General features: G+C 49.8%; 2 protein-coding genes and 1 pseudogene across 9 annotated transcripts; 1 reads left to right on the top strand and 2 right to left on the bottom strand.

The window, feature by feature from the left end:
* Positions 1–50: 50 nt before the first annotated feature.
* LOC118289166 lies at positions 51–5,980 on the bottom strand (annotated as a pseudogene).
* Positions 5,981–6,357: 377 nt separating this feature from the next.
* Positions 6,358–16,231, top strand: med15 (mediator complex subunit 15). Of its 7 annotated transcripts, none has more exons than XM_047328235.1 (18): positions 6,358–6,523; positions 7,988–8,075; positions 8,728–8,779; positions 9,100–9,123; positions 9,283–9,447; positions 9,600–9,871; positions 12,145–12,681; positions 12,997–13,086; positions 13,408–13,536; positions 13,670–13,788; positions 13,870–13,997; positions 14,192–14,326; positions 14,415–14,478; positions 14,557–14,623; positions 14,864–15,021; positions 15,095–15,261; positions 15,365–15,458; positions 15,546–16,231. In XM_047328235.1, the coding sequence occupies exons 1-18, from the start codon at positions 6,456–6,458 to the stop codon at positions 16,171–16,173; spliced, it is 2,985 nt and encodes a 994-aa protein (XP_047184191.1). In that variant the 5' UTR covers positions 6,358–6,455; the 3' UTR covers positions 16,174–16,231. The 7 variants fall into 7 exon arrangements, with proteins under 7 accessions (XP_047184191.1, XP_047184192.1, XP_047184193.1 ...); XM_047328236.1 differs by having other exon boundaries at positions 9,597–9,871; positions 13,000–13,086; XM_047328234.1 differs by having other exon boundaries at positions 6,359–6,523; positions 9,597–9,871.
* Positions 16,232–16,396: 165 nt separating this feature from the next.
* thoc6 (THO complex 6) lies at positions 16,397–20,006 on the bottom strand. 2 transcript variants are annotated; one of them, XM_035615923.2, is made up of 12 exons: positions 19,874–20,006; positions 19,262–19,418; positions 18,118–18,221; positions 17,998–18,035; positions 17,869–17,917; positions 17,642–17,713; positions 17,366–17,468; positions 17,227–17,276; positions 17,085–17,147; positions 16,899–17,009; positions 16,681–16,809; positions 16,397–16,571 (listed from the first exon to the last, which is right to left on the bottom strand). In XM_035615923.2, exons 1-12 carry the CDS (start codon positions 19,886–19,888, stop codon positions 16,491–16,493), a joined length of 972 nt encoding a protein of 323 aa, XP_035471816.1. In that variant the 5' UTR covers positions 19,889–20,006; the 3' UTR covers positions 16,397–16,490. The 2 variants fall into 2 exon arrangements, with proteins under 2 accessions (XP_035471816.1, XP_035471817.1); XM_035615924.2 differs by having other exon boundaries at positions 18,004–18,035.
* Between the last annotated feature and the right edge of the window lie 132 nt (positions 20,007–20,138).

Here is a 20,138-nt window from a genome sequence, read left to right as displayed (position 1 = left end):
GTACGTATATTAGTGGTGGTGATGATCATCATTCATATCCAGACAAACAATGTGTTTATGATAATATTCTTTACTGCAGCAAAAAATTGTTTACAAGAGCAAAAAGTTCTTTAAGATCTATCCTCCTAAGTTAAAATTTGCTTACTTAGGTATCTTCTGAGGAAAAGAAAAACAAACGCCTCCCCCACCAAGCCTCTTGATCCACAGGAAACACTGACCTTATTCCTCATTCCTGTATAAAAGATTGTGGATGAAACTTAACGTGATTTGTGAAACATAACCCTAACACCCCCCCCAACAAGAAAACCATTAGGGAAACACTTGATGATGTGAAGTTAACGTTCATGTGACGAATTCCTGTGACTTGGTTTGGATGTGAGCACACCAACGTCTTCAGTGTGAATTATGTGAGTTATTGTTTCATTTAGCTGATCATCACATCATGTCTGAGCTGCAGAGACGAGGCGTCACCACTCACAACTGTATATTTATATATACATACATCTTTACAACAAAAACATTCAGATACAACAGAATCAGATTCACAACAAACTCCACAATGTATAAAAAACCTAGGTTTGAGCCCCATACACTTATCATGTATTTATATCAACAAAAATATAGATGTATAATAATAATAATAACATCTGTGTAATAACATTTCAAGTGTAACTGGATATTTGTATTTGAGGATTTACAGTTTGTATCCTGGAGATCATGTTGGTGGAGGCAGATTGTCAGATTGGTCTCGAACACACCGTCGTCCTTCTCGCGGGACAGAAGTAAGAGGACGACATCGTCAAGTCGTCAGCCTGGAAGTCTTGTATGTGTCGGGGAGCAGCACCGCCCCCTGCAGGCTCACCTGCTCATCACCTGTTCCTGTGAGCTGCAGTTTGTTTCCATCATCAGCTGAAGTGATAAACAGTCAAATGTCACTAGGTGTTTACAGTAACCAGGTTCTGGTCTTACACCGAGTTATGTCAGTTCTCCTCATATACATGTGGCTCTGAACAGATGGACCTGTGATGACATCATCAGGCGTCGAGGCAGAAGGACAGCAGCTTCTCCGAGTGCATGTTGTTGAGCGTTCTCAGGTCGGGCAGCTTCAGCAGCAGCTTGGTGAATCTCGGCGAGTCCAGGTTGTTGCTGGGGAAAACGCCCGACCTGCCGACCAGCGAGCGCAGAGCTCGGATCAGGTTCTCCTGCAGCTGCTCCACCGACGCCACGTCCTCGATACCGGAGCGGTCTGAGGAAGAACAAGAGGAATCCTGTTCAGAAACGACGTCTCTCCTGGTGGCGGTTCACCTCAGGGCTGCAGTGTCCTCTGAACACTGATCATCCAATCAGAGCTCAGCTGCACTTCTTCCTGTACTCACAGTATTTCAGGCCGTGTAATTGGTTCTTACCAATAGAATCCCTGTGCAGTTGTTCATGGGACAGTTGTGCCCCCGGGTCACGTGATCGCCACACCCGTTTCCTCCAATCAGATTACTGTTGTGAGAGCCCCGCCTCCTGTTGCCATGGTGATGATCATGTGTAGTGTTGCAGCTGTCATCCGGCCGCAGGTGGCGGCCCGTGTCCAGGTTGTTGTCATGGCGATAGATGGTGTTGAGGCCGTTGGCATGGTAACTGCTGGGACAGCGATTGGGGCCCCATAGCTCCGCCTCCCTGTTGTGGTGATGTGTGTGGTTGTTCTGCTGCTGCTGATGAGGTGGTGGGCCGGGATTGGCCAGCTTGTTGTGACTATACAAGAAGGTCTCACGGTGAGCGCGGGCAATGGCGCTGATGGTGGAGTCCATCCCGGGGCTGGGAGGGGGGGTGGAGTAAGGGGAGGGGCTCGGGCAAGGTGGTGAAAAAGGAAGAAGAAGGGTAGGAGCTGGTGAGGTAGAGGAGACGGGCCAGGAGGGCAAAGGGTGGAGGGGGTGAATGGCAGGACTGAAGGCTGGGGGGTGACGGTTACTGCTGGGCAGGGAGAGGATGAAGAGGAGGAGGAGGAGGATGATGATGAAGAACAGAGGCTGGCGAGCTGGAAGTCACTCTGCAACTGGTCGTTGACCACGTGGTTCATGACGCTCTGCATCTCAGACAACATCCTCAGCTTCTCTTTTTTCGGGATGCGACCGAAACGCACCGCTGTGGACGGAGGGGGTGGAGCTTCAGACATCATTACATCACATACAGCCAATCAAGTGCCAGATTCAGGAGCTTCACTGAACGTTCACATCATACGTCAGAAGACTTCTGATTGGCTGAAAGGCGGAGGTTCGTCTGAATCACATGAAAATAAACAGATTGAAAACAGTCTGCTGCCACAGTCTGACAGACAGACAGGTAGATAGACAGACAGCTGAGCACAGGTGGACAGAAAGACAGGTGCAGAGAGACAGGTGGACCGGCAGGTGAGTACAGGCTGACAGACAGGTGTCTGAACATGCGTGAACTCTGTAGTGGAAACCTGAAGCCACGTCACCACAGACTTTACACATCACCATCATCGCATTCAGCTCTGAAACACACAGACGTGATACTGAGGATCATATGTGATATATATTTACAACAGGTACACTAAAGAGACTGTGGTGGACCACTCTTACTGGTCAGACTGGCCACAGATTTGTTCGGCGACGCCCTCAGAGATCCTCCGTTGTCTCTGCCCCGGGGTGAGGAGGAGGAGGAGGAGGAGGAGCTGGGAGTTGGAGTTCTCGCTGTACATGGACACTGGACTGGTCCGGGTCAGAGAACCTCCACCAGAACCCACAGAGGAGATCACACATCCTGCAGGACAGAGGACGTCTAACCACCAATACAAACCAAACCGCCGGTCAATCAACAGGAGAATAATCTGCTATCGATTATTAATTATTAATAAATAGGGACATTGTTATGATGATAACGGGAAATGTACAGTCTGAGTGTGTATAGATGTGAATGTGGGTCCTCACAAGTATGTTATTATTTACACTGAGTGTTGTGTGTCTTCACCCCCCCTCGTTTCCTCAGTAGCCACGCCCCCTGAGCCACGTGCCTCCTCCACAGTCTGCTCCACAAGACCAACCGCCCCCCCCACACACACACTCATCTGTTTCCTTCTGTTCATCATCACGTGGAGCTAACACCACTCGTCTGCCAGCATCCCTCCATCAATCAAAAACTACATTCATATACAGTCACTGATCGTGGCTTCAGTGTGTTCTCCTCTGGATGTACAGTAGTGTGTATATATATATGAAGTGTGTGTGCTGCGTGTCATACAGCGCCACATAGTGGCCACATGAAGCAACAGCCTGACCTGAACAGTAGTTCCATCAGATACACACTTCAAATGTCTACATGTACTGGTGCGCGTGCACGTTCTGCGTGTAATGTGTCAGAACGTGGTGTTTTTCTGTTGGGGCGGGGTTATGCAATGACCTCAGTCTGATCAGCAGCCAATCAGAGCGCTTGGAGCTCAGGGACAACAAAGCGCACATGGCTCTGTTTGCGGGTCGATGTGAACCGGCGACGGCCGCGCGCGCGCACACACACACACAAACACACACGGTGACGTCCCCGTGACGAGCCGCCTCACACGCCCACGTGTCCGGTCCGTGAAGCGGCATCTGTGTCGAGCTGCACAATGATCCGCTCCGACGGAACCTGACACCAAACTGAACACAAAGAGACGAAACGTCCACATCTGACGTCACACAACGTCAAGGGACGCGGACACCATCACGCTCCACCGACACACGTGCGCCGCTTCTGGCATCACTTTGCCTTCAAGTCGTAAGGCGGGAGAGTTGTTTACCTGAGGTGTTGATGTTGTTGTTGCTGTCGTTGTTGTTGTCGTCGTCGTCCATGGCGCCCGTCATCATCATCAATCTCCATTAGATTTGTCTCCAGCCGCGTCACGAGCCGCAGCAGAAGAAGAACAAGAAGAAGAAGAGGAAGAGCAAGAGTGGCGTCTGTTCGCTGCAGCTGCACGAGGAGCCCGTCACCTGCTGCACGAGGAGCCCTTCACCTGCTGCACGAGGAGCCCGTCACCTGCTGCACGAGGAGCCCGTCACCTGCTGCACGAGGAGCCCGTCACCTGCTGCACGAGGAGCCCGTCACCTGCTGCACGAGGAGCCCTTCACCTGCTGCACGAGGAGCCCGTCACCTGCTGCACGAGGAGCCCGTCACCTGCTGCACGAGGAGCCCTTCACCTGCTGCACGAGGAGCCCGTCACCTGCTGCACGAGGAGCCCTTCACCTGCTGCACGAGGAGCCCGTCACCTGCTGCACGAGGAGCCCGTCACCTGCTGCACGAGGAGCCCTTCACCTGCTGCTCGCTCTCTCGCTCTGAATGATTTCAAACCGGGCGCGTGCCCTGCTGGATGATGACGACGATGATGATGATGATGATGATGATGATGACGTGAGTGTGCGGGGGTCCCGCTCTGCCTGCACGCGGCAGACAACGATATTTGCGCTAATGGCTTTCCATAGACAACGGGACCATGCGACCGCGGGGAGGGCCTCCTGCCCCAGTGACACACTGAGTGGAGAGGGTGTTTAAATCCCCGAGCACGTGGCAGACAGAGAGGGGCATGATGGGAAGTGTAGGCGGGCAGGTTATATTTGTAGTCCTATCAGAGAGGAGACCTCTGCATCCTGTTGGACCACAAAGACAAAGTGACGTCATCAGGGTCATCACTGTCTACATGGGGATCATTTGTCACTGAGGACCTGTACAGTGAAGCAGGATGTGTGGTTACCATGGTAACTTAAGGCTTAACTCTGGTTTTTAGTTGTATGAAGCTGCTTCACTTGTCAAACCAGAGTCATTGTTCTACAGAATCTTCTACAGGATCAGGTTCAGTGAATGTATATAAAGACAGAGACTGTATATAAAGACGATCAGCGACTGTATATAAAAATGATCAGCGACTGTATATAAAGATGAGTCATCTCCCTCAACATGTGACCCATGCTCTTGTTTTCAGAGTCAGATGTCAAACAAAGTTAAAGTATGATGAACATTTTCACGAAGTCTTCTCAGGCCACTGACGACACTTTCAAACCGGAGATGTACGAGGCCAGAGTGACCTCAGAGTGACCTTGAGTGACCTCAGATCCAGCTTCTGATTCTTCACTGTCAGAAGTGAAAGTCAAATCAGAGCAGCACGTGATTCCTGAGTCACCTCGGACCGTCACAACGTCACTTCTTCCTGTTTCCTGTTGTTCCAGCTCCAATGTTCCTGAACCTGATTTCATCCAGGTTCATAAAACAAAGTAAACAATCTCAGAGGACTAGTACAGTAACTTCTACAACCCTCCTGTAAGACTCACAGGGATCAATAAAACAAATAGCAGAGACATAATCGAGTAGGACTGAACTCATGAAGAACCTCTCCAGAAACATCCACCTGAAATATTCTGTTGCAGTTCACGTGAATCATGAGTTATTATTTATCTATTTCCTGTTCACACATTGAGTAAGTTTCATGTTGTTTGTTGCAGTAAAGTTTCAAGATGTTTTTTTGGGTTTGATTAAAAAAGATTACGGACTTGAAGAGTTCTGTTAGAGTCCCTCAGGCCCGAGTGTCTCCAGGTCCTGGAAACTCCTGGAAACATGGAGCCTGTTAGACCCATCCTCGAGCTTCTCCTTTCTTATGACATTTACTCCATAACTTGTACTTTACTTTGTATTTATCTGAAGACTGTCGTCAGAACAATCATAACTTCGACAGTCAGAAATGTGAACATGGTAGTTCTTCATGAAATAGATTTTATCTTTGTGAACTAAATGAGCGTCGTCCATTTCAACGACAGATGGTATGAAGGTCAAAGGTCATTATCATGTTGTCACATCTTCTCTTCAAACTGTACAGCTTGTTTTGAAGAAGAGGAGGAGGAAGATTAGAAGGAATAAGAGGAGGAGGGAGATGAAGGAAAAAGACGAAGAAGAGGAGGAGGAGGGAGATGAAAAAGGTGGAAGAACATGACAAGGAAGAAGAAGACGAAGAGGAGGAAGACGAAGATGAAGAAAAAGAAGGGAAAGAAGAAGAAGGAAGAAGATGAGACGGAAGAAGAGGAGGAAGACGAAGATCAAGAAGAAGAAAAAGGAGAGAAGGAAGACAAAGGAAGAAGAAGAAGAGGAGGAGGAAGAACACGAAGGGAGGAAGAAGAAGAAAAAGAGAAGGAAGACGAAGGAAGAAGAAGACGAAGAGGTGGAAGAAGAGGAAGAAGAAGAGTTCTCCTGCAGTCTTTATTTTTGTTTACTACCCAATGTAGAAGAAGGCCCGCCCCCACCCCGCCTCTGATTGGGTTCGATTCAGGCCTGCAAGCAGGGGATTGGTTGGAGACGAGGTGGGGGCGGGTCTTGCAGGCGGCGCTAACAGCCGCCATCTTACCGGAGCGGAAGAAGGAAGAGCGGCGTGAAAACATCACCGCGGTGGAAAAGAACAAAACCTCCTCAACGACCGACACGGCGCGATGGAAGTCACGGGCCCGGACAGCGACTGGAGGAGCCCGCAGTTCCGACAGAAGGTCGTCGCTCAGATGTGAGATATCCCGGTTCCCCGCTCGCCCCCGCGGACAAATCACGGTCCGCTGCTGTTAGCCGCGCGAGCTAAGCTAACGTGTAGCACGACAGGAAGAGCGTCACGACGAACCGCGCTCGGAAAACACGCAAATTAAGAAGAAGTGGCGAAAAGACGAACGTCGCGCGGGTCCGTGAACGCGACGGGACGTTCGTCGCGACGGGTTCACGGACCCTCTGTCGTTCGGCAGAAACGACGCGTGGGAAGTAGATTCACATTCGTCGCGTCTGACGCGTCACCGACTGTTGATGTTTGTATGAATCTGTGATCATCGACCCGGGGACTGAGGCTTCTTCAGTCCGATGAACAATAACAAGGTGTAACGAACACGTGACGTGGAGTTCATCTGTCGATGACTTCATGACACGATCAGTTGTTTGGTTCAGAAAATGTCGATCGTGTTTCTCAAACCTCAACATGAGTTCACTGTCACAGAGGAGGAAGGAGCGGAACATGGTCATATTTCAGAAGATGAAATCAGAGAATGAAGACTTTTTTACATAAAAACTACTTGAGTCGATTATGAAAATAGTTTTAATTTAGTAATCGATGGCTGATGGATTAACTGATGCAGCTCTAAAGACTAAATCATTCAAACTGAAAGATCTAATATTCTGCAGGATGAACGGAACCTGATCTCAGAACCAGTGAATATGTAGATATGAAAACTGTTATTTCACAGATTAAACCATGAAGAACATGTTTACATTTGACATCAACATTTTTTCTTCTTAAATCGAGTTCCGGGGCTCCTGCGCAGTATGGAAAAGTGTGGAATAGGATTTTAGTAAGTTCCAGGTCCGGATAAGTCTGGAAACATATGAGTGTTTCCAGACTGAAGTCTGAACAGATGTGAATCCATAAGATTTTAGAATATTAACGATCCGTCTTGTCAATCATGTTCCCACGGTCGGTGGTAAATGTCGCCATGCCGACACCTAGAACAGGTGACCTTAGAATTGGAAGAATCAATATTTCAATCTCAATCCACACATGAACATCACGATCAACTTTTTGTGACAGTCAGAATGTGACATGTCAAGAGTTGGATTTTTAAAATGATTTATTTACATAATTATATTCATTTATGTAATAATATTTACTAAATAACATCAAGAGATTTGTCCCTGATGTCAAATATGGTTCGAAAAATGTACAGAGAAGAAGGAATTATGAAATGTGAAATGTAAAATGTTTTAATCATAATAAAGTTTATGGTTAAACTGTAAAATAAGTATAAGCAATAAGTCACATTCCTTTAACAACACCATCATCGACACATTTTATAATTATATATATATATATATATATATATAGTCTGTTAATCTTCATGATCTGCTTTAAACCTTTACGTGTGTCAGAATCGTGTCAAACATTTTATTATGAATGTTTTTATGGATCATGTGACTATTCTCTTCTGTCCAGAGAGGAGGCCATGAGAAAGGCGGGAACTGCACACACCAAGTCCAGCAACGACATGGAGAACCACGTGTACGTCAAGGCCAAGTCCAGAGTGAGTGACGGGTCATTAACACGCCGGCCCTCGAGGGACGCCGGTAAACAGGAAGTGATGTCACGATCAGTTTCCATCTGTCAGATCTGGAGCTGCAACAGTTAATCGATGAGTAATCGATTACTAAATTAATTGTCAACTTTTTTGATAATCAGTTAATCAGTTCAAGTAGTTTTTTAAGGAAAGAAATTCTGAATTCTCTGATTTCAGCTCCTTCAATTTGAATATGTTCTGGTTTCTTTGCCCCTCTGTGACAGTGAACTAAATATCTTTGGTGTGTGGACAAAACAAAAAATGTTGGAGTTTGACAAACATTTTATGAACCAAACAACTAATTAATTAACTGACAAAATAATCAAAAGATTAATGGATTATTAAATTAATCGTTAGTTGCAGCTCTAGTCAGACCAACAGAAACATTTGATTTCTCTCTGATCAAATCTGGTTGTTCAAACTATTTGTTAACATACAAACGTAAAGACATGAAGAGACACTTTCAACGATGTGGCAGAAAAATATTGTTTGTCTTGATTCCGATGAAAAACTCAGAGTTTGATCCAGAAAGTTATTTAATATTTTAATTTATCTCTGTCTGTCTGTCTGTCTCTCTGCCTGTCTGTTGTCAGGTGTTGATCATGTGTTTCTCTTGCAGGAGGAGTATCTGTCTCTGGTGGCGCGACTGATCATCCACTTCAGAGACATTCGTACGTATCTGACCTTTGACCTGACGAGGGTTTCACTGACAGTTTGTTCAGTTTCCTCAAATTACAAACGGAAGAATTAAAAACAGCAGAAAGTCTATTCACTCAGGTCGTAAACTTCAGTTAGTTCTAGTGTGTGTGTGTGTGTGTGTGTGTGTGTGCGTGTGTGCGTGTGCGTGTGCGTGTGCGTGTGTGTGTGCGTGTGTGTGTGTGTGTGTGTGTGTGTGTGTGAGTGTGAGACACCAACAGCGCCACCATCTGGCTGTTGTTCGGATGTTTGACTTCCGTTCCCTGGGCTCAGTTGTGTGTTTCTGTCTCCCCAGATAAGAAGACCCTGGGAGGTCCAGGTGAGTGGACCCGTCTGTCCGGTTCTGCTTCATGTTTCTGAGCTGGGTTCTGTCCTCTGCTGGACCTTCACCTCTTCACCACCGGGCTCTTGGTGTTCTGGATCTCTGCCGTGCATGTGGGAGCTGCCTAATATCATCTGTTGTCTAATCTCTTGCTAGATCCCATGAATACCCTGACTAACCTGACAGGGGTTGGAGGGGGCCCGGGCGCCATTGGCATGGGGCCCCGCCCCACCGGTGCTCCAGTGGGTGGCATGGGGTCCATGGGGCCGATGCAGTTAGGCCAGCATGCCATGGCAGGGGTGGCTGGAAACCCACAAGCCAGTGAGTGTGTTTCCTCCTGTGGACTGTTTGCTGTTCGTCGGTCTTACTGTCAGTCTCTGCTTTGGCCCGTTGTGTGTTTGAGGCTCTGGGTCCAGGTTCTGAGCTGCAGACCGGCTCCATCCTTCATCACCTCTTTGCTCACTCTTCAGTAGGGGGTCCGGGCCAGATGCCGATGCAGCAGATGGTGCAGGCGCAGCAGCAGCAGCAGCAACAGTCCATCCATTTCCAACAGTTCCAGCAGCAGCAGCAGAACGTCATGCAGCAGCAGCAGAACGCCGCCATCCAGCAACAGTTTCAGGTGCAGCAGCAGCAGCTGAGGGTGCAGCAGCTTCAGCAGCAGCATCACCAGAACCAGCAGCTCCAGCAGCAGCACCAGAACCAGCAGCAGCAGCAGCAGGCCCAGAACCAGCAGCAGCAGAACCAGGTACACATCCAGGTTTAATACAGCAGTTCAACTCTGCGACTTTAGGTCGTTTGCTTCCCTCCAAAGGTCCAAAACATCCGTCTTCCCATTGATGACACGTCCTACGAGGTAGAGGGGGGACGGGGACGTCTGCAGCCCACGCCACCATGACGACCTCTGCATCGCTGCTGATTGAACGGTGTGCTCCACTCAGAGGAACTCTTCTGACACCTGCTGACCTCATGTGGTTCTGACGTCGGCACGTACTGAGCCTGGTACCGACGCTTCAACCCCTTTCACACTCTGCAATTTTGTTTTGGACCAAAATGTCAGAATGAATGGACCAAATTTGGTCTGAACCAAAAGTGGTCTCGGTTCAGATCAAACTGAACCGTGGATCAGTTGATAACCGTCTGAATACAAAACTTTTTGGATGCTTCGGACTTTCGGACCAATGACAGGAAGTTGAGGCAGCGAGCTGAAGAGTAACGAGGAGTGGTGACAGCAGCAGCTGGAAGACTGAATGTCAACTAAAATAACGTCACAAACAACAAAATGTATGAAAATATCTAAATCTCAACAAGGTTAATTCTACCAAGAAATGATAAAGGAAGGTTTCCTCCATCTTGTATGTTTGAGATTCCTCATCCACATAGTACAGCTGATCCAGTCTGGGAGTGATTTTAACTAGTCATATTACATCCATGTAACAGACGCTTTTGTCAAAAGCGACTTACAACAAGTACATTCAACCATGAAGATATCACCAAATAGTGCAAGAATCTGAACAGGTGAGCTTTCAGTGTGAAAAGGCGAGTTTCAGTCTGAACAGGTGAGTTTTCAGTCTGTGACGGAAGCATTAAAGGGATTCTGATATCCTGAGGTCAATGTGGAGCTCGTTCCGACATTGAGGAACCAGGATAATAAAAGGCCTGTCCTCGGACTCCCATCCCCTTTAAAATCCTGGTTGTTGATGTGGCGTCAAAACCTTTACAGGGAGAACCTGGGTTCGGCTGTTAAGTACTGAGTACTTCAGCCTTTTACGTTTATATGCTTCACCAACTGCAGCCTCCCATTGCACACTTAGCTCCACTATGAATAGGGACTTCTGCACGGTTGACCACAAGTTCATGTCCGGGCTGAGATTAGTTGTAAGGATCTGCGGCGGAAAGAGGAGCTTCTGGTCTCGGTCAACCTGCATTTTCTAGTGTTCAGCAGGGTGGATTCTGTTATTGCAGTTGGCTTAACGGGATGTTGTCCTGCTCTTACGAATGCGGTGGTGTTTGAGAATCCAGTCACTGGTGGCAGTCTCCTTACCTCCAGGGTGCTCGCCAGTTGTCGCGGGACCTGGTTGTGCCTCCAGGTGTAGCGGCCTTGAGAAAGACTGATTCTGCAGCCGGTGAGGATGTTACAGAGAGGACATTATGGATCTTCTCCAACCCACTGGTTTAGGTTCTAGGGTGTGGGAAGAACATCGTAGATGGCCCTGATGATGAATCTAAGTCTGCCTCAGTCCATCTCCCAAAGATCCCTCCAGGTGAGCTTACGATGCTCCAGGTTTTTCCAGTTAGTCCATTGAACCTGTTTGGACTATGAGACTGCCTTTGTGCATCTCTGCCTCCTCTTGCATCTGAACCTCAGCTACTACCAGCTTTCTTCTCTGGGTGGATGTTCTTCTTCTCTTGCTCAAGTCTGCGTTGACTGTTGTCCACTCGTTGTTGTTGCCGGACTTTGGCCACCTCACCTGCGGTCTGTGGCCTTGGATGTTCTTCTCTGTAGAAGGCTGCGTCTGGCTGGGTTCCAGGTTCTCAGCTGTTGTGCTCGATTACTCTCCTGAACCACTTGGATGTTGATGCTTGGCAGACTGTGGGTTGTATCCTGCTGCTGAGCTTCACTCGACGGATTTGACCTTTTTCCCAGGAGATAATGATCAATGCGCGGTCCCGGCCTCACCTACTTGTGGCACTTCATTCGCCCTTGATGTATTTTTTAGGCCTCTGATGGATGTTATCTCGGACCAGCCACAGCCACATACTCTGAGTTCTTGTCCTGCAGCTGAGGCTGTAAGTGCAATACCAATTATCTCATCGTCGTAGTATTCATGCCAGGGTCGGTTACCAGGTTCAGTCAATCAACCAGCCCCGCTCTCGCAGATTCAGGGTATTTTCCTTTTCTGAATTTTTTGTGAGAGAGACTCTCACTTTGTACAGTGAACCTTTTGGTTTAGTTTTCTGTCACTGATGATTAAATGATATCGCCCATCATCCTTCACTCTTTGCTTCTTGTGACTGCAGATGCACCAGACGAGGATCCAGCAGCAGCAGCTGGTGCAGCTCCAGATCCAGCAGCAGCAGCAGCAGCAGCAGCAGCAGCAGCAGCAACAACAACAACAACAACAACAGCAACAGCAGCAGCAGCAGCAGCAGCAGCATGCCCAGGCTCAGGCCCAGGCCCAGGCTCAGGCTCAGGCTCAGGCCCAAGCCCAAGCCCAAGCCCAAGCCCAGGCCCAGGCCCAAGCCCAGGCCCAGGCCCAGGCCCAGGCCCAAGCCCAGGCCCAGGCTCAGGCACAAGCTCAAGCTCAAGCTCAGGCTCAGGCTCAGGCTCAGTCCATTCAGCAGATGGTTCACCAACAGCAGCAGCAGCAACAGCAGGTCCAGGCCCAGGGGCAGGGGCAGCCTCAGCAGGGTCAGATGCCTCCACACTCTCAGCAGCAGCCTGGCATGGTGCCTCAGTCTCTGTCCGGACAGATGACGTCCGGGCAGCATGTTCCCCTCAGCTCGCTGAGTCAGCAGCAGCAGCAGCAGCACCAGCTCAAGATCCAGGCCTTCCAGGTGAGGTCACTGTGTGTACCTGTAGCTCACAACGTTCATCTGTATTCATATTTTTATATTTTTTATTCACATTACAGCCAACTGAACACCTCCCTCCAAGTAATAGACTGTATATAAAGACGATCAGCGACTGTATGATAATGACATGTTTCCACTTTGTGTGTGTGTGTGTGTGTGTGTGTGTGTGTGTGTGTGTGTGTGTGTGTGTGTGTGTGTGTGTGTGTGTGTGTGTGTGTGTGTGTGTGTGTGTGTGTGTGTGTGTGTGTGTGTGTGTGTGTGTGTGTGTGTGTGTGTGTGTGTGTGTGTGTGAGAAAGCAGGCCCGTGCAGCCTTGCAGCAGCAGCAGGCGGCCCAACAGGCCGCCGCACAGGCACAGCTCAACGCAGCTGCTGGTGGACCTGGACAGGTGAGCCGCCGCCGCTCAAGGTGCTTCATGAGTGACAGCTGAACAGTTTAGATGTGTGGTCACTGGGACTTTCAGAAACAAGACTATATTCACCCCCCGGCCATTTTCCTCTGATGTCACGTTGAAACGCTGTCGTCACACCTGAATGTGATATCACAGGAACATGGCCGGCAGGTGAATATGGTCAATGATTATGATCGTTTTGTTATCAACACGATAACATGACCTGAGACACATTGACCTTCACTGTGCGTGCGTGCGTGCGTGCGTCCCTCCCTCCCTCCCTCCCTCTACTCACCCGCTGTGTTTCTTTTTCTGAAGCTGGTTCGTCCTGGGATGCCCATTCCTAACCGGTTGCCTCGCGCCACCCTCAGCTCCTCCATCCCTCCTCCAAATGCAGTCGCAGCTGCTGCAGCAGCCGCAGGAGGTCAGCAGCAGATTACACAGCAGGTATTTATCCCTGGTGTGACCTCTGACCCCGGCACCATGCCTGTCCTGTCCACGTCATGTGATCACTCATTACTCATTAAACACTAAACTGTGATTGAACCACAATGCCTCCTCCGTCCAATCACCCCCACAGGTACAGCAGCATTCGATGATGTCATCGCCGTCACCTGTGCAGGTGCAGACGCCGCAGTCGATGCCTCCCCCTCCCCAGCCATCACCGCAGCCCCCCACCTCGCAGCCCAACTCGGCCAGGTAACCACAGGAAGTGTGCACACACCAGTGGCAGCAGCTGTGATGCTACATGTTAAAACACTTCCTGGCTCCTCCCACCAGCTCCGGCCCCACGCCGTCACCGGGCGGATTCCAGCCCAGCCCCTCTCCTCAGCCTTCACAGAGCCCCGCCACTGCCCGCACCCCCCAGAACTATGGAGTCCCCTCCCCCGGACCGCTCAACACTCCAGGTACACACACACACACACACACACACACACACACACACACACACACACACACACACACACACACACACACACACACACACACACACACACACACACACACACACACACACACACACACACACACACACACACACACACACACACACACACACACACCTGTCCTCACATTTCTGACCTCACCTGTCTGTCCTCAGGGAACCCCGGCTCTGTGATGTCCCCGGCGGGAGCCTCGTCTCTCGAGGACCAGCAGTACATGGAGAAACTCAAGCAGCTTTCAAAATACATCGAGCCTCTTCGCAGGATGATCAACAAGATCGACAAGAACGAAGGTCGGTCGTCGATTGATGAGTAACAGTGAAGTGATGACTGATCAATAATCAATAACAAACCATAACTTCTCCTCTTGTCACTGATCAGACAGAAAGAAAGATTTGAGTAAGATGAAGAGTTTGCTGAACATCCTGACGGATCCAAACACCAGGTAACTGACGAGTCACGTGACTCACGTCCGACCTCCCTGACCCGCCTCTGATCGCCCTGTGACCTCTGACCTCTGCAGGTGTCCTCTGAGGACGCTGCAGAAGTGTGAAATCGCTTTGGAGAAGCTGAAGAACGACATGGCCGTGGTGAGTGAGTGAGTGAGTGAGTGAGTGAGTGAGTGAGTGAGTGAGTGAGTGAGTGTGTGTGTGTGTGTGTGTGTGTGTGTGTGTGCGTGCGTGCGTGCGTGCGTGCGTGCGTGCGTGCGTGCGTGCGTGCGTGCGTGCGTGCGTGCGTGCGTGTGTTGGTGTGCGTGCGTGCGTGTGTTGGTGTGCGTGCGTGTGTGTGTTATTTAACATCAGAACATCACGTATTGATGTTTGTTTCAGCCGACGCCTCCTCCGCCGCCTGTCGCCACCAAGCAGCAGTATCTGTGTCAGCCGCTGCTCGACGCCGTCATGGCCAACATCCGCTCCCCGGTCTTCAACCACTCCCTGTACCGAACCTTCGCCCCCGCCATGACCGCCATCCACGGACCGCCTATCACGTAGGTTTAACCACGTCGCCACCGAACATCTGGAAATCTCACCGTGCGTTAAAATCTGCTCCTCGTCCCTCAGGGGCCCCAACGTCTCCGGGCGCAAGAGGAAGCACGAGGAGGACGAGCGACAGACCATCCCCAACATTCTGCAGGGGGAGGTGGCTCGACTCGACGTCAAGTTCCTGGTCAATCTGGATCCTTCGTTCTGCAGCAACAACGGCACAGTGCATCTCGTCTGCAAACTGGGTGAGTCAATGGGGACGGCGAGTCGAGTCCGTGGGGATGGCGAGCCATCGGGCCCGTTCGATCGTTACATACGTGTGATTGTTGTCGTCTGTTCTGTCGTCAGATGATAAAAACCTCCCGAGCGTTCCGCCACTGCAGCTCAGCGTTCCCGCGGATTATCCCGAGCAGAGTCCTCACTGGGCCGACGACAGCGAGCTGTACGGTGAGACCACAGGGACCGTTTCCTCCTGAGCAGCCAGGTTTAGGGCATGTGATGACCTCTGACCTTTCCCCCTGTCCCTCAGGTGCCAACAGCTTCCTGCAGACGGTCCACAGGAACATGACGTCCAAACTGCTGCAGCTGCCGGACAAACACTCGCTGACGGAGCTGCTCAACACTTGGGCCCAGAGCGTCCGCCAGGCCTGTCTGTCAGCGGCCTGAGGCCTCGCCCCCTGCTCTCGCGCGCACACACACACACACACGCACACGCACACACGCAAACACACACACCAACACACACACACTTTACATGGACACTACAGTCTGATCTCAGATCAGCCTCCATCAATCACACGATAACATACAGAGCCCAGTCGTGGGGCGTTCAGGAACTAATGAGCGTGGGGAAAAATATAGTCACAAGTAATGGTTTAATTTCCCGAGTCGACGACCTCCCTTATCATGACCCTGCGTCTCGCCCTTGCACCATTGGTCAGAGAGCAGCTTTAAGGCGGAGCCACTTGCTTGTCTTCAATATTTACACTCGTCTCTGCATCAAACCGCTCAACTGTCTTTTGTCCGAGCTTCTGCTCCGCTCCCTGAATGCATCACCAGCTGGTTCCTGTTCGTCGTGTCGTGACTTCCTGTCGGAGTCATTTCAGTTTTGTACCAAAAGAGAAAATAAAGTTTGTTTACTTAGGTTTTCAAAGTGAAAATATTAATGTAAGTTTTTTTTCTTTTATAAATAAAAACGTTGGAGTTGTTTTTTAATCCTGAGTCAGTTTTTACTGGATAGTTCATATAGATCGTCTTTATATACAGTCAGTGATTGTCTTTACATACAGTCAGTGATCGTCTTTATATATAAAATCTATATCGACAACAGGTTGTTGAATAAAAACGTGTTACTTGATGAATTAATCACAAAAAACTGTATAAAACAAAAATATTTTATTTTCAGAATAAATGATAAAAAGTTGTGTAGCGATGATTCAGAGCGTCGTGTGTGTGTGTGTGTGTGTTTTTTTGTTTAGAAGCTGAGTGAAAACGCTCTGTACGACAGGTTGGTGAAGACGTCGATGTGGCTGCTGCTGCCTCCGACCGTCAGAACCTACACAGACACACACACAGTTCAGAACTGAAACGTGATGTGAACATGACAACAGAGAAACTGATGTACGACAGTAAACCTCTGGCCTGTGGTGTGTTCAGGTTCTCACCTGGTGCTCGGAGCTGTTGGTGTTGAGCTGCAGAGTGTTGAGGCTCTGAGGAGAACAGGGGATCTGAGCCTTCACCTCTCCAGCCAGCAGACAGTGAGACACTGACGCTCCGTCGCCCACCGCCAGGATCTACGATGACATCATAACAGGGACACTGAAGGTAAAACAACATGATGTCATCATCGTCAGACACCACAGTGACAGTCCAGCGGTCTCACCATGTCCTGGTGGAAGGCGGCCTGTCGCTGGCAGCCCGTCAGCGGGAAGGTAGAGGTCGGCGACAGCGAGCGGAGATGCCACAGCGACAGAGACGGACCTCCGCCACAGAGCTGAGGACAGAGGAAACCATGTCAGTCTCAATGACTCGTCCTCACGTTGTGATTGACAGGTCTTTACTTTCTTACCATCCAGTCGGAGTCGGTGGTCAAACAGCTGATCCACTTCCCGTACTGAGGCCGGGCGCAGCTCTGCAGAGACATCACACAGTCAACATGTCATCACCAGGACGAGGAGACAAGGACGTACAGACGTGGGTGGCAGACTCACCTCGTACTTGTACACCTCAACGCAGTGGACGCTCTGACCCGTCCTGCTGTCTGAGGGACAAACAGCAACACTTTACACAACCTGCTGTTTCTGGTGTGAGAACAGATGTGTCCCCCGTCCTCCGTCCCCCTTCACTCACCCCACATCCTCACGGCCCCGTCCTCCCCCCCGGACAGGATCTCAGACTCCCGGTCCCTCACGCTCACACAGTGGACGTAGTCAGAGTGACCCTGCAGGACGGACTGAGGACACAGAGTTAGGAGGACAGAGTTTCAGATCTTGAGACAGAGACATGTAGTTATTTCCGTCTTGTTTCTAAAGACAGTTTCTGCTGGTCACATGTTGGACCATGTCTGTCCACCTGGAGACAGAGAGGACATGGTCGTCCTGCAGGACTCTGATAACCCTGACAGACCTTGAAAACTCCGTGTTCCAGGTCCAGGATGTGGACGTTGTTGTCTCCTCCCCCGATCACCAGACTGTTGTCCTGACAGAGAGACACACACTTTACTGTCACAGTCATTTAACCTCAACATTTATTCTGAGTGTCTGAGGAGGACGTCATCCCCCCGGACCGAGGCGAGTGGCTCGAGCCTGTACGACCTGGACAGGAAGGGGGAGGAGCTGAACGTGTCCACTCACTCTGGGCTGGAGGACCATGGAGTTGATCTCGGGGATCTCCAGACTGGACCTGAGGACAGAGAGCAACAGACGGTCAGTGGCGTCTGGCCATGAGACATGCGGTGAAGACATGACGTGTCCGTCTCTCACTTGTACTTTGGTCGTCTTGTCCACAGAGCTCTGACGTTCTGCAGAGACAGGAAGTGAAGGTGATTGGATCAGAGACGTTTAAAGGAGCAGTTCACAGTCGTGGTGAAAACTGAGGGTCACCTTCTTGATGAGGTCGCTCCAGCTCCAGGCGCTGACCTCGCCGTTTCCTGCGCTCAGCAGGCGACCGTCTGCCGACACCAGAGAGAAGACAGGGCCGTCGTGAGCTGAGGAAAAAGTCAAATATGATGGCGTGACTTCACCACGTGTCTATAAACATCTATTGATCTGGATCTTCTCTCTCCAGGATCCTGGAGAAAGAAGACTTTTGTGATTGGTCAGTAGTTGATGCTCAGGTTAGGGGAGCAGCAACAGTTACTATGGTGATTTACCACCTGAGTTAAACATGAGTAAGAGTTAGAGTGATCCATGTCTGTTTTCCTGAGCGGAGTGTTCGCCTCCGAACCCTGAACTGAGTCCTCAAACTCATCACCAACTCAAAGAAGAGCAGACAGAAGAAGAGCAGCAGACAGAAAAAGAAGAAGAGCAGCAGACAGAAGAAGAGGAAGAAGAAGAGCAGACAGATGAAGAGGAAGAAGAAGAGCAGACAGATGAAGAGGAAGAAGAAGAGCAGACAGAAGAAGAAGAGCAGCAGACAGAAGAAGAGGAAGAAGAAGAGCAGACAGAGGAAGAGGAAGAGCAGACAGATGAAGAGGAAGAAGAAGAGCAGCAGACAGATGAAGAGGAAGAAGAAGAGCTGACAGATGAAGAGGAAGAAGAAGAGCAGACAGAAGAAGAAGAGCAGCAGACAGATGAAGAGGAAGAAGAAGAGCTGACAGATGAAGAGGAAGAAGAAGAGCAGACAGAGGAAGAGGAAGAGCAGACAGATGAAGAGGAAGAAGAAGAGCAGCAGACAGATGAAGAGGAAGAAGAAGAGCTGACAGATGAAGAGGAAGAAGAAGAGCAGACAGAAGAAGAAGAGCAGCAGACAGATGAAGAGGAAGAAGAAGAGCAGACAGAAGAAGAGCAGCAGACAGATGAAGAGGAAGAAGAAGAGCTGACAGATGAAGAGGAAGAAGAAGAGCAGACAGAAGAAGAAGAGCAGCAGACAGATGAAGAGGAAGAAGAAGAGCTGACAGATGAAGAGGAAGAAGAAGAGCAGACAGAAGAAGAAGAGCAGCAGACAGATGAAGAGGAAGAAGAAGAGCTGACAGATGAAGAGGAAGAAGAGCAGACAGATGAAGATGAGCTGAAGGTCGTGACTCACCGGTGAAGGTCAGGACAGGTTTCTGACTCCGCGTGGTGGCGTCTGGACTCAGGGCTGCTGACAGGCTGAAGAGGGCGATCTGTCCGTAGTTGTTCCCGGCCGCCAGGAAGCGACCACAGGGAGAGAAGCTCTGAGAGAAGACGGACATGTGGAGGAGCTGAGGGAGGAGACACGGGTCGTCAGGGGGCGGGGCCAATAGAAACATCAGTACACATTTAAAGGTTCATCTGTTGAATGAGAATCGATCTCTTAAAACATCGGCCGATACCGATTTGTCCGTGAAAGGCTCGTATCGAAAATCAATCGAACTATTTCAGATAATCAATAAATAGTTGGAAACGTCTGTTCATGTTTAACAGACAGAATCAGATCCTCGTCAAATCCTCATCTCACTGTACGAACATCTGCTGTTGCACCATGTGAACACGTTGAATCAAAACTAAGAAAACATCAACTCGGATCAGTTTCCCACGAGCTCCGGTCCGAGTCGGACACGAACAACAGATTCATCACGATGAGACAATGAGCCGCGGATCAACGCGGCGACGAGCCGATGTCGCTGAGAAACATGAGAGTTTCTTCTTGTCGTGGAACCAGGACGTGGGACGGTACCTCGACGGGACCCATCGCGCACCGGGCGGGTTATGATCCAGAGAATCGACGACGACGATCTGCGGAGCGAGAAGAGGAGCCGACAACCGAGACGCGGGAATATGACGTCAGTGTGACGCAAGGCAGGCTGGGACATGTAGTACAGAGCGAGCTGACGAGAGGCGGGTTCAGAATATGTAGATGATATAAATGAAAGAAAAGAATAATTATATTCAATCAGTTATAATAATTGATTCAATAATGATCGTTCATCTCGTGCTCAGAC

Source organism: Scophthalmus maximus, chromosome 17 (assembly GCF_022379125.1).
Source record: "Scophthalmus maximus strain ysfricsl-2021 chromosome 17, ASM2237912v1, whole genome shotgun sequence".
In the NCBI taxonomy this organism is placed as follows: domain Eukaryota; kingdom Metazoa; phylum Chordata; class Actinopteri; order Pleuronectiformes; family Scophthalmidae; genus Scophthalmus; species Scophthalmus maximus.
This window is presented reverse-complemented; position numbering and strand designations above follow the sequence as displayed.

Coding starts and splice junctions, on each gene's coding strand:
- med15 (XM_047328234.1), top strand. CDS start 6,456: ATGGAAGTCACGGGCCCGGACAGCGACTGGAGGAGCCCGCAGTTCCGA. Junction 8,780..9,099: donor CATCCACTTCAGAGACATTC/GTACGTATCTGA, acceptor CTGTCTCCCCAG/ATAAGAAGACCCTGGGAGGT. Junction 13,789..13,869: donor TCGCAGCCCAACTCGGCCAG/GTAACCACAGGA, acceptor TCCTCCCACCAG/CTCCGGCCCCACGCCGTCAC.
- thoc6 (XM_035615923.2), bottom strand. Junction 18,222..19,261: donor ACCTGTCCTGACCTTCACCG/GTGAGTCACGAC, acceptor CTTTTTCCTCAG/CTCACGACGGCCCTGTCTTC. Junction 17,148..17,226: donor TTGAGGTGTACAAGTACGAG/GTGAGTCTGCCA, acceptor ATGTCTCTGCAG/AGCTGCGCCCGGCCTCAGTA.